General features: G+C 42.4%; 2 protein-coding genes across 2 annotated transcripts; one reads left to right on the top strand and one right to left on the bottom strand.

Annotated features, from left to right (window-relative positions):
- The first annotated feature begins 6179 nt into the window (after positions 1-6179).
- Positions 6180-9086, top strand: LOC101777669 (patatin-like phospholipase domain-containing protein 4). Its single transcript, XM_004979377.4, has 7 exons — positions 6180-6764; positions 7177-7320; positions 7655-7727; positions 7829-7934; positions 8029-8125; positions 8441-8536; positions 8614-9086. Exons 1-7 carry the CDS (start codon positions 6210-6212, stop codon positions 8755-8757), a joined length of 1215 nt encoding a protein of 404 aa, XP_004979434.1. The 5' UTR covers positions 6180-6209; the 3' UTR covers positions 8758-9086.
- Positions 9087-9156: 70 nt separating this feature from the next.
- On the bottom strand, positions 9157-13539 carry LOC101778353 (transmembrane protein 87B). The gene is made up of 5 exons (XM_004979378.3): positions 13264-13539; positions 11563-12499; positions 11102-11197; positions 9864-10000; positions 9157-9691 (listed from the first exon to the last, which is right to left on the bottom strand). The coding sequence occupies exons 2-5, from the start codon at positions 12442-12444 to the stop codon at positions 9526-9528; spliced, it is 1281 nt and encodes a 426-aa protein (XP_004979435.1). The 5' UTR covers positions 12445-12499; positions 13264-13539; the 3' UTR covers positions 9157-9525.
- Positions 13540-13683: the final 144 nt, after the last annotated feature.

Genomic DNA, 13683 nt, shown 5'->3' with positions numbered 1-13683 from the left:
GCAACATTTTGCACATTGAGATCGTCACATAGCATGCTTTGGCACATCAACTTCAATCTACCCATGGCAAATCTATTAGCAGCGACAAGCATGTGCCGAATCATTTCAGCACGATCACCTCCCACAATATCATCCATGGCAGGCAATGAATTAGTATAAATGAAATAGAGTAGAGCATTAAAAATAGAAGGTTGCATTTCTTCAATGGTTATACACTGTTATGTTGCCTCCTTCATTGGCCCAAAGAGTTGTGCCTCAAAGACAGGTGACCACATAGCAAGCACAAACTTGTGTGCCATGAAAGTTTGTCCTCCAACACTGAACATGACATCAGATCCCTTCCCAGTTTCCAACAACTTGCCAAGATTCTCGATGATGTCTGATGGTGGCACCTGAATTTTTGGGCATGATATGGTTTCAAATACCCTCGACTCCTTAAAAATGGTGACATTGCATTCTATGATGAGCCGGTCATCCTGAAGGTACATAGAAGACTCCACCTCACTACGTTTCTTGAACAGGCAAGTCTATGGAGCAAACATGCTGAAATCACCACCACCTTTGATAAACATCCTTGGATCTCATGGGCGGAGCTACAGGGGCCCTGGCATACCCTGGGCCCCAGCACCTTGTACATCCATCGCGCCTGCCGCCCGCCTAGAAACCGTGCCCCGCGACGATTCAGCTTCGCGCTTAGGTGACGATTCAGCTTCGCGCCTGGAAACCGAGCCGCAGCCCGCAGCCCACAGGCGCCAGGCCGCCAAGAGGCAGGAGCCTACGTTCCCCACAATTGTGATGATTCCTTTCCTCCCGTGATCCCCCCTGGACCCTAGTCCTCTGTGGCTCTGCCACGGCGCCCAGGCCCAACAGACGATTCGACGCGTCATGATAGTCCAAGACTTGATGACTCGACGATCCCTCTGCCCGGCGCCGCCACGACTCCTCCACAGTCCGCCCGCCAGACGTTAGACCACCACGACTCCTCACGTACTCCGTGGCAACGCCGCCGGCCGCCGTGCTAGGCCACCCGGGCCGACCAGCGCATCTGCGCGACTGCGCGTGGGACTTTGTGCCGTTGCGCGAAAACTTCTGATCGTCCACAAGGAAAACTTCTCATCGTCCACAAGAAGGTTTAAGATGAATCTATCTTCTATTTTTTCTTATTTAAAAAAACTTATATTCTTAAATATTTTTATTTATTTATGTATGAGTGCTTTTTTTTATTTTAGTTCGTGAGTTTATTGAACGAAACATCAATCCATCAACATTCTTAAATTAATATCGTGTGAGGCTGTGATTTGTAAGTTTTCTACCCAAAAGTTTAAAGCATGATTCTATCATTACCTGTTTGTTTTGCTATAATAGAGTTAGTTGTTGTACTTACATTACATAGACATTATTTTTTTCAGAACGGTTGGATTATGAAGAGAGGCAAAGATATTGCATCTCTTTTTCAGAAACACGCAGCAAAGAAGGCAGCAGCTACTGCTGCTTCAAACACTGTCCCATCTCCAGTTGAAACTTTTGTGGAAGAACATAATCAGGAGCATGATAGAGTGGTAGTTGAAGAAATCGCGGATCCTGTGCCCTCGCCTCTGCCACTACAACCACCTGCATCACAACCGCTGATTTATGACATCAATCGCCTTCCACATGATCCAAGTGAAAGGTAGCCCATTGAAAATTATCATGTTAATGATTAAGATAAAATTCGAAGAGCATATATTATTAAAGGCCGATTCAAACCTATTAATGATGATTTTCCATCAAGAAAAATTGGAGGTAGGGATCGCCAATTCAATTTTGTATGGATGTATAATCATGAGTGGCTTGAATATAGTATCAAGAAGGATTCTGCGTTTTGCTTTATATGCTACTTGTTCAAGAAGGGTACTGGGTCAAATACATTTATTGTTGGAGGATGGAATATAGGAAACAAAGCACTTCTCAAACATAGTGGTTCTATACCACACAATGCAGCTCGGGAGAGATACATTGGTTTTATAAATCCCAAGGTAGCAATTGATTATCACATTGAGAAGTGGACTGATGAGGATCTTCATCTTTATAAGAAAAGATTGACATATTCACTTAGATGTATCAAGTTTCTTTTGCATCAAGGATTGGTATTTCGTGGACATGATGAAAAAGAAGAGTCTAGCAACAGAGGAAATTTGATTGAACTTTTGAAGTTTCTTGCAGGAAATAGTGATAAAGTGAACAAGTATGTCTTGAATAATGCTCCAGGTAATTGCACCTTAACTAGCCTAGAGATACAAAAGCAAATTATTCATTGTTGTGCCATAGAAACTAGAAAGAAAATAATTGAAGAACTTGATGATAAGCCCTATGCTATTTTAGCTGATGAGTCCAGTGACATATCACATAAAGAACAACTAGCTCTTTACTTGCGTTATTGGATAAACTTGGAAGGCCTTGTGAACACTTTATTGGAGTTGTTCATGTAGATGATACTACCTCTTTGTCACTTAAGGAAGCTATTGAGGGTTTACTTGTTAGTCATGGATTGACTATGACTGAAATTAGAGGTCAAGGTTATGATGGGGCCAGCAATATGAAAGGAGATATTAAAGGGCTAAAAACATTGATCATGCAAGAATCACCTTCTGCGTATTATATTCATTGCCTTGCACATCAACTCCAACTAGTTCTTGTTGCTATTGCCAAGAGAAATACTGATTGTAAAAGCTTTTTTGATCAAGTATTTATCTTATTGAATATTATTGGAGTTTCTTGCAAGCGTTATGGTATGCTTCAAACTGCTAGGCTTGAGAATATCAAGAAAGCACTTGAGTTTGGTGAGCTTGAATCAGGGAGTGGATTAAATCAAGAGATGAGTTTGCCTAGGCCTGGTGAAACTCGATGGGGCTCTCATTACAAAACTATATGCAGCATCATTACAATGTATTCCTCAATCCATGATGTGCTCATTGATCTTGGTGATGATATTTCACATAAGGATGATTGGACAAAGATACATTTTGTGCTCGGAGCATTTGAAACTTTTGAGTTTATTTTCTTTGTGCACTTAATGTTTGTTGTTCTTGGATACACAAATGAGTTATCCGAGTGTTTGTAGAGAAGGGATCAAGATATTCTTAATGCAATCTCCCTTGTTAATGTGGCAAAGAACAAAATGCAACAGTTAAGGTCTGATGGTTGGGAACACTTCCTTGAGAGGGTCACTTCTTTTTGCATTAAATATGATGTTGAAGTTCTTGCTATGGATGGTGATTATGTGCCATATGGAAAGTCAGCAAGGTATGCCCGTACCCGAAACCAAACAAATGATGAACATTTTAGAAGAGAAGTATATATTGGTGTCATTGATCAAATTAGTCAAGAGCTTGATAATCAGTTTGATGAGATCAATATGGAGCTACTTTCGTGTATATCAACCTTTAGTCCTTCCAATTCATTTGCTTCGTTTGATGCACAGAAGGTACGCAGATTGGCTGAATTTTATCCTAAGGACTTCTCCAAACAATGATTTGCTAAAACTTGAATTGCAACTTGATAATTATATTGATGACATGCGACGAGATGATAGCTTCAACGGTCTAGACAGCATCGTCGATCTCTCAGCTAAGCTTGTTCAAACACAGAGGCACAAAGTGTATGATATGGTTTACTTGCTTCTCAAATTGATATTGCTTTTACCAGTGGCAACAACGAGTGTTGAAAGGTTATTTTCTGCAATGGTTAAAGTGAAAACAAAGTTAAGGAATAAGCTAGGTGATAGTGTTTTGGATGATTGTCTAGTCACATTGGATATTTTCTTCCAAGTGAATGAAGAAGATATAATCAAGACATGTCATTCAAAAAGTGGCGGGTAAACAAAGCAGACAAGTAATATTGTAAGTTTCTTTTATGTTATATTTTGAACTATTTATATTATGATTTGTTATTGTTTCTAGCTTAATCTTTGAATTTATCGAATTGTAAATGGTTTTATCGAATTGTATAAGATTTTTTTTCGGCATACCCTGTGGTAAAATTCTAGATCCGCCACTAATTGTCGAGGCCATCCCTCCCCCCGGTGGTTAGGCAAATCGTGATGTAGGCTAAGTGGCACATGTCCACCCAAGTTGTTGGAACAAATGAGCAGTCCATTCATCATTTTTAAATGATCATAACTCTCTCATATGGTGTATATTCTGGATTTAATTTGCACAATTATGTTCCTTATAATGAGCCCAACAATATAAGATCCATATTAGGAATATATGTCGGAGAAACTTGGAGTAAGAATTTGTATTTAAATTTGTTAAGGAATTAAAGAATTTGCATGTAATGGTTGAACAAACTGTATGTAAATTTGTTAACGAACGAATTGAACTAAGCAAGTAGCTGAAAAACACTACCTAAAATTGCTATAAACACTCGCTAAAGCCACTATACAGCAAATTACTTATAGGATTTAAAATGTTACGCACTCTGAATTATTGTTGCCGCGAGTCAAGAAACTAAAATTACTTAAACATTGGAACTATTGTAAAACACATTCCATCATCGTCAGATCATTGCACACTGGGCACGAGGCTTATGAGGCCAGCGGAGGAGGTGAAGGGAAACATATGAAATGAGGGATTTGGACTTGCTACACTTACCAGATGTGAGGTACATCCATATGTTGGAATGTTAAGTTTCTAGTGAGTTTTTATATCTATCTACATAAGTTGCTATGACTGTTTTTTACTGAAGTTGTTATAACATCATCCAAGTCGTAGTAAACTGAGTTCTTACCCTCTATCCAATTACGTTGGTATGCAAAACACACTTAGTTTGCCACTAAACATTTAATGAAGTTGCCACCATGCCAATAGAGAAACGGGTAAAATAAATTATTATTGTTCTCCCTACATCGGTGAACATCTCATATTTCTTCTTCTTGCACGTCATATGGTCATGATCTCATCAATCCTTATCAATATGAATGAAGTAGCTTCCTTCCATCCTCATCATCAATATGAATGAAGTAGTCTCCCTTGTCCATATTTTTCTCCCAAAATCCCTCTTTCTGCTCCACCATGGAGTTGTGGTGTAAAGCAAGAAGGAAAGGGCTTGTTGCATGGGGTGAGTGGAGGAGGAGGCCAAGTTGCTCGCAATGGCCGTGGCATGCGTGAAGGACAATTGCACGGTGATTAGGCTGGGCAAGCCAGAGAAGGATGTTTTCCATTTTCTAGAAAAGGGAAACCGAGAGTTTGCATGCTCAACACTCCATGCATGACAGGTCAGCCTTTTAACCGCTCTCCTTTGGAACAATTTTTAGGGGAGAGAAAATGCAATAGTATGCACTTAGAATGCATTATGTACTTCGGAGACTATAATGGATAAATATAAGATAGAATGTAACAAAAAGTCTTGAGCTTTTTTTCGTATTTCAATTGTGTTTTATCTTACTTGAACATCTCTAACCTGCTTCTGCATCAGACCGCTCCTCGATCTCTTCACATACCAATGGGAGTGGATACTGGTGGGTATGATTTTATGTATTCTATTATGTCCCATATTTTTCCGTATCTGTTCTTACTCCACTAGTTTGGACAAACCAAAATTACCCACTTCATTTGCATCCACACAGTATATCAGACCAACTGGTACTAGAGTAAACACAAAAAAAAAAACTAAACGCTAACCTCTAAAAAAAAGAAGAGGCTAATCGCTAACATTTTAGAATGGAAGACTTTATTTCTTTATATCTCTACTCAGAAGCGGCAAGTTGTCAATGCAATAGGATTAGTAAGTCCAATTTTGACACCTCAACACTTTTGTTTCTCCAATTTTCACCCTTAACTCTAAGACTGCATAAATCTAGCACCCCAACTATCAGTACCGTTTTATTTTGACCCTCAGCCTTTTCTATGGCTTACAGGTGATGTGGCACCTGTTTTCCCTCTAAGTTCACATGTTTTTTTCCAAGCAAGCACATAATAGGTCTTGGTCTCTGGGCTAACCAGGGCCAGTTTGGAGTTGGTGGCGACTTTTTAGTAGTGGAACGTGCTCTTGGGCCCATCGAACTTACGGCCCGTGGGCCGTTCCCCGGGAGCACCCTTAAACATTTGGAGGCCGACACCGACACGGGTCAAATGAATCCCACAAATATATCTCTCGTCTTTTTCTATTTTTTTTTACACTTCGATTTCTCCACGCGCAAAACGACAGAGGCGAATCCGACGAGGCCCCGTATGCTTCGCGCGTGCGCGCGAGTCGGCGGCGGCGGCGGCCGGCAAGGAGGAGCCCTCATGGCCTCCCTCATCACCTTCCTGCCTTCCTCCTCCTTCTCCTCCTCCCATCTCCCTCGCAAGCCCCAGCTGCCGCCAACCCCTCCCACTCCCGCTCCCACCGCGGCGCGCCCGTCCCGGTTCAACCTCCTGTTCGCGCGCGCCGCCGCCCGGCGGGACCCGGAGCCCTCGCCGGCTCCGGCGGAGGCGCCTCCGGATGCCGCCGTCCCGGCGGCCGAGGAGAGGAGGTCGCTGGCGGTGAGGACGGGGGAGCTGTTCCTGGGGCTGGCCGCGCTGCTGCTGCGCGGGACCGGGGCGCGGCGCGGGGGCGGCGGCGCGGCGGTGGAGGAGGTGGAGGCGAGGGACGGGGTGGTGTGGGAGCAGCGGCCCGAGGACGTGGAGGCCGAGCGGAGGAGGAGGGAGCTCACCACCCCCGGGTTCAGCTTCTCCGCCGCGGGGCTGCTCTTCCCCTACCACCTCGGCGCCGCGCAGTACCTCATGGATAAAGGCTACATCACTGTACGTACACCTGCCCCCGGCTGCCTCGCCTCCCGTCTCAATGTTCCTATCGTCCATGTAGAATTGTGGATGCCAATCTAGCTTTACATGGGTTGAATGAACTGTGATATGTGCCGATGTTCTGGATTAGTATAATTGTTACAAATCTGTAGCAAAAAACTTAGTATAGTACAGGAATAATGGTCGAGTTTGCCTTGGTTCTTCAGCTTACTAGCTTGTTAGTTTTTGCGGTAGCTCTGCATATCATTCCACTCTGTTTGTATGTGCTATGATGGTTTGTTACAATTATGCATGGGAGCTTATGTCTATGGGATTCACGACTTATCTGTGATACATTATTATCTTTTATTTCTTCTGTTGGCTATCGTGCAGCACTTCTTATAATGGTTTCTTTCTCCATAACATATATTAGGAGAGAACCCCGTTAGCTGGCTCATCAGCTGGTGCCATAATCTGTGCAGTGATTGCATCCGGGAACACAATGCAGGATGCTCTGCAGGTGACCAAAGATCTAGCTGACAACTGCCGGAGTAACGGTACTGCATTTCGGCTTGGGGTATGTTTTTACTCTTCCTTTCTTTTTTCCCCAAATAAAGTCTATTTTTAATCACACCGAGCATTATTGCATTATACTCAAACTATGGTAGATTTTTCATTTATATTTACCAATTGTATTATCGTAGTTTCTAAGATTTTTTTGATAATTAGTGCTTACTGTAATCATTTATGATTGAACTAAATATTTAAAACTGGCATATCCTTAAACTTCCTCTGCAAAATAGTTGAGCATCATAGACATATGGCATTTGGTCCCTAAGCAGCTATTTATTAAGCTGAATGAATTTGATTGGATTTTGCCTCAAGCCTTGTAATCATATCCACTTGTGTAGGCTGTGCTCAGGGATGTCCTTGACAAGTTTCTCCCAGATGATTTGCACATCAGATGCAATGGAAGGATTCGTGGTAAGCAATATTGTGCTAGTGTTGACTCTCCATATTGACTATGCATTCATCTGGCATTTTGTTCTCAGTAAGTAAAGAATATTTATATTCTTCTCATGCAGTTGCTATTACTCAGCTATCATGGAGGCCTAGGGGCTTACTAGTTGACCAATTTGACTCGAAAGAAGATGTCATTAATGCTGTCATTACATCCTCTTTTATTCCTGGGTAAGATTCAGCTACACTGCTCATTCCTAACACTATATTTCTTTAGTTATCTTTTGCTTACAAGAGTTAAATGATTGTTTGGTTCTTATTTCAGATACTTAGCTCCCAGGCCGGCAACTTTCTTCCGTAACAGGCTATGCATTGATGGGGGCCTTACATTATTTATGCCACCCACTTCTGCTTCTGAAACTGTACGTATGCAGTTTTTGTTATGGATTCTTGCTAAGCTGAGCACAAGGGCTATCAGTTGTCTTTTTTTCTTTTAGTGGTAATTTTTTTTCTATTTTGACCTCTAGATAATATGTTTATACTGATACATGACATGTTTCTGCTAAATCTTAGAAAATATCAAAACTACATACAAAAGGAAGCCCAAAACAGCACTAGACTTGATATCTAGGGAACGTTGTTTTATTTCAAAAAAAGAAAAACATGAGTAGGTGGTATGTACCATCCTGTGTGTTCATGTTGTGATGCTCATCGGTAACATCTACCTGTCATTGTAGGTCCGAATATGTGCTTTTCCAGCCAGCCGACTGGGTTTGCAAGGGATTGGGATTAGTCCAGACTGCAATCCAGAGAACAGGGCTAGTCCAAGACAGGTTACTAAATTTTTCCCAGCATGTACCTTCTTCCATTGCATATATCTTTTGCTCTTATTACCTCAAACCAACTGCAGCTGTTTAACTGGGCTCTGGAACCGGCGGAAGATGAAATTCTCGACAAGTTATATGAGCTTGGGTACAGGGATGCAGCTGTATGGGCTGAGCAGAATTCTACTGAGTTGACTTCGAAGAATGATCAACCTCTTGCCGTTGATTGAATCAAGAGAATCAAATACCTTTAGTTCTATACTTGATATATTGTAAAGATGGCACTGCCTGTCTATGAAGAATGAAGGTGGCAATGTACTGCATTGGGTTCCATGGATTTGTTAGGGAGAAGCAAATGAAAAGGCACCCCAGTCATTAGGTGTGTCAATGATACTGGAGGCAAGTTGGTATTAGGGTTTACAAACTGATCAGCATAATCAAATGTATATATTGTAGGCAACGAGGTATAACCTGAGAACTTGTTCTGTAATGGCACAGGGGAGTGATGTTTGCGCCTTGTGAACAGACAACTCCAGCAAAAACAACTTTCAAAACTCAACTTGTTATGTAATGTTGTATTCAAAATTTTCCTTTCTCATTGATTCAATAGTTAAGGTCCAACTTTGTGATTCTTAACGAAAACTTGCATCCTTCGACTCAATTAGGGGGAACCAGTCTGTCAATGCACGGTTCGCCAGTTTCATACAGGATGCGATCAAGCACCAGAGAATATGCAACCACCAAACAAAACAGTTATGTACATTGTCATAAATAATTTGCACCATCTCAGCCTCCTATCTGAAGTCTACATCAAACCCGAACCATTACTCCTGCGGTAACGCATAAAATCGCGCACTTCTTCAACAGCCTTATGTAACCTTGTAATAGGGGCATTGAACCGCTAAAAATTATCAAAGAAGTAACTTTGGAACATTCTTGCTCCAATAAATCACTTGTCTTCTGGGGCCTGGGCATAAGCCAAAAGAAACAAGAAAATGCTATTCCCTCTTGTCCTCTTCAGCCTCATCTTCCAAACTGTAAGCATTGCTAACACCAACGTTCCTGTCCTTGTCTATCTTTACCATCCCTACTTCACCATCTCCCTTTGTCAGGGATTGAGCTTCCTCATCATCATCGTCAGCAGCTTCACCAGAATATGCATATCTGGACAAAGGACACACATATTTATTATGGTGCAGTTCCTAGAAAGATAGAACTGCTATTTTCTAATGAAGTTGGTAAGATTTTGGCACATCATGGATGACCAATTCGAAGTACAAGAAGCAACCAGCAAACATGTTGATTACACATTGCATTCAAAAGGGAAGAGAATTACCTTTGCGAGCTTTGTGACGGTGCCCACAGATAACAGATCACAACAAGCAACACGAATGCGAGAACATCCCAGAAGGCAGTTATGATCCAGGCACTCTGCCACCTCTCGCTAAAGGGGTCTGTTGCTTTGAAGTAGACCTGAAAAATGAAGCCATGGTAAACAAAGCAGGATATTCAAATCTATAAGGTTCCAAAACTGAATAATCTCTGAGAGAAATTTCGTATGAGTAAACCAGCTTAAATTGTTATTGATCAATGAGGAAATTACGTCATCTTCATGTACAAAAACTGCATCTTTGTACATATGCAGAAAAAGATTTTGATTTGATGATAGATGCTCATGAATCAGAATAACTTCAGCCAGATCTATTAGCATTTGAATAGTACTGACACATGCATAGGATAAAAACTGCATGTCATTCATCAACCGGTTTCATGCCTTAGGTGGTGATACCAACAACCGTATGCTGATTTTGAGTGAAACCTCACCAATGTAGAATTGTAGATGTCAATTAAAAAGAGGATCATCAGCTCCTAATGTAGATCTTAATTAGAAAAGGGATCCTTGGCTAAAGCAGATTTCGTAAAAACAAATAAGATGAGTAAAATGATTACTACAGCCAAGGAAACACGTCGACATACATACAATTTTCTATCCAATATTAGCAAAATCATTCATTCTCATAAATAGTTGGATCCAGTGTGGCATAAGACTAACACTATCTGACAACTTTCGTTGCAAATTTGCAATATTGTGGACAATGGTTCACTAGTTTAGGAAAACTAGTCAGAATTGGAACCTAAGTCTGCTAAAAGTAAAATCTTCAAGATTGAGTGGAAGGTGAGGTGTCAAGATGGGATACAACAGCGAGTGTAACAGAGACATGTTGATAATGATATTTTCCTTTAAAATAGAAGAGGCATTTCTTTGACAAAATATTTGGAATCAAATAAAAAAAATACTTTGGATTCAGTGGAAATGTAATGAGCAAATATATCCCTATACATGAATAAGGAAAGAGCTCATGTCCATTGGTTGAGTCTTTAAAAAAAAATCGAAGGTACAACTTAAGAACCTTATGAAGATAATGAAAAACTTGGATATTCATTAACTTTGTAGAAACTTATAATGGACCAAAAGGCAGCAACATGATCTCATGTAGTTGGAAAGCATTCAGCAAAACACTGTTTTATTGATAAAAAAGTTCACTATGGATGTATTTAGAGAAATCGATATACCTCATAACCAATCCAGGCAACTGAAGCTATCACAGAAATAGCCAGTGAATTTGTAAATTTTCTGTATATATCCAATTTCACGGAACTCCTCCTTGCCTGATGAAAGAGAAAAGTAACAAGTTTAGGAAACAATACAATCACACATCTCTATATCCAGGATTCAATAGGCTTCAAAATAATTCTAACTACTTAGAAGCCTGTACAGCTAGCCTTCTTTCTGAACAAATGAACCCGTGTAGTTTTATGCTTAATACCGCTATTAGGGATTTGTAGCATACTGATCACTCCAGCAGATCTAAATTAGCCATATTTCCTTAAAAGTAATTACTGTGTCACCTCACTCAACACATCTAACTAGCGAAGTTTTAGCATTTGCAGAAACTTGTGAAGTTAATATCAGATCGTATTAATTTACACAAAGAAAATAAAGTACATGAAAAATTACATTAAATTTAACTTACCTGTAGCTTCTCTAGAGTGCGCGAGAGAGAAGTAAATATCCAAAGTATGAGAAAAGCATCCAAAAATGCATCAGGAAGGACCAGGAAAAGCCTTGCTTTGCCTGATATATCATTAATTGTTCCAACATTTTCTGCAATGTCCAGCATCTCAGATGCCAGGAAATATGTGAGTCCAAGAAGCAACACCTTGGAAGTGAGACCTCCCAAAGTTGGGCGAACAACACCATATCCCATTGAGATAGAAAGGATCAGTAGCCGCGAAACTGTTTTTCTGATGGCTCCAACAGTGACCACCCAAGTTGTGATTCCAACTGGCCGCACGCCACTGCTGTTGAAGTTTAAGTATTCAAAGTACCATAGTGTCATCTCAAACAGGCCAAGTGCAATGACTAGTGTGATCCAATTCTGGATTGGCAAGATATCCCTCCAAAACCTTATGTACTGGCTAAACCAAACAATCATTACCAACAGATATGCCAGCGACATGAGAACATAAAATTTCATCAAAGGAGCCATTCTCCCAGGTAGATACCCACCAGGATTCCTCCAGATAGTCTTCCCACTCATTGTAAGGCCTCTCAGTTTTGGATCACAGGAAATGAAGAACAAGTTGTACATGCCTGTCTTTGTAACACGCACCGACTCATCTTCTAGCTTCACTGAAAGGTGATTAGCACTGAAGTGTGTGTCTAGCACATAGGGCCAATCTGGATCATCAGAGGATGGCCTTCTGATTACTTCTCCTTGCTTGCAGCCCTCTAGTTTAGCGAGGTCCGGGGTACAACATATGGACCTCTGTCCCCCATAGGCAGATCCCCCGATGTTATCCCTGTCTGCGGCTTCAAACAGAATAGCTTGTACCAAGCCTGTACTATGTGCCATTTTTGTGTGTGATTCCGCAGCTTCCGGGGTTCTCCAGAATGTAACATTCACAAACCTAAGATAGTAAGCCAGGACATGTAGTTAATATCAAATTCGGCACCACACCACACAGTTGAATGCTTAAAAAAGTAGCCAACTAGTAAAGTCACTGGCATAGATTAAAAACCATTTGTGGTTCGATGAAAGATAATTGTACACAAATGGCTTGAGATTCTCCAATTCAGTGGCTAGCTAAACCTGCACTTGCTCAATGTGGTGGCACTACCCTTAATATAAGAAGAGCAAGTTCAGCACGAATTACCAATCCAGCGTAAAACACAACAAAAAATACTGGCTTAACACAAATTGAGCACAAAAACTGCAGAACCTCACTCTCAGATTAACATGGGCAGTGCTACTCGCAGTCTAAAAGTTCAAAAAGGCTAAAAGCACATTCAAGCAAGCCGAACCACCACTCGGCACCCGCACCTTCTCAGTACTAAGCCCGAATTCCCAACAGCACAACCAGCAACCATTTGTGCATTTCACAACGAAACAGACGGTGATCAAACTGATCATGCATGACCCAGGAGCAAAACCTTCGACCAAATTGCCAGCCACCAAGCAAGCAAAGCAGCGCCAGCTCCAGCAACCGATTCTCCATCTCCAGTAACAGGCTCTAGCTACCCCGAGGTTCAAATCGAACAGCACGTTTCCTGAGGCCTAGCTTCGCGCAAGCTTCTATAGAAACTACGCCCAAACAGTGCGTTCTGCAATAATAAGACGAGGAGGAGGGGGCGGGTGGGCGGGGGCTTGTCTCAGTGCTTATTCAGTACTCACTTGATGAAGGATGAGGGAGGGGCGGCCAGGTCGGCCCCGTCGGCGACGATGCCCTCGCTGCCGCCGGAGAGGAGGAAGGCGTTGCCCACCTCGCGGAAGGGCTCCCGGTCGTACGTGTGGATCGACGCCTCCGCGCCGCGGCCCCACCAGCCGCCGGCGAGGGCGGCGAGCGCCGCCGCGAGCACCGCGAGCGGCGCAGATCCATGGGGGGGCGGGGCGGAGCGCGCGGGAGATCTCGCTCGCGCGGTGCAGGGGGGGTGGCCCGCGGGCGGGCGGGCGGTGGGTGGGGGTGGGCCGGTGGTAGATCGGTCACTCGCTTGTCACCGGTAAGCGAAGCGAAGCGAAGAGTGGAAGGGGAAGGGCGCCGGTGGGGCCCGCCATTCAGTGGCAGCAGCCCGTTGCCGTTCAACGACGGGCGGG

Source organism: Setaria italica, chromosome VIII (assembly GCF_000263155.2).
Source record: "Setaria italica strain Yugu1 chromosome VIII, Setaria_italica_v2.0, whole genome shotgun sequence".
NCBI lineage: Eukaryota > Viridiplantae > Streptophyta > Magnoliopsida > Poales > Poaceae > Setaria > Setaria italica.
The sequence above is the reverse complement of the archived record's forward strand: the minus strand, read 5'-3'. Positions and strand labels throughout refer to the sequence as shown.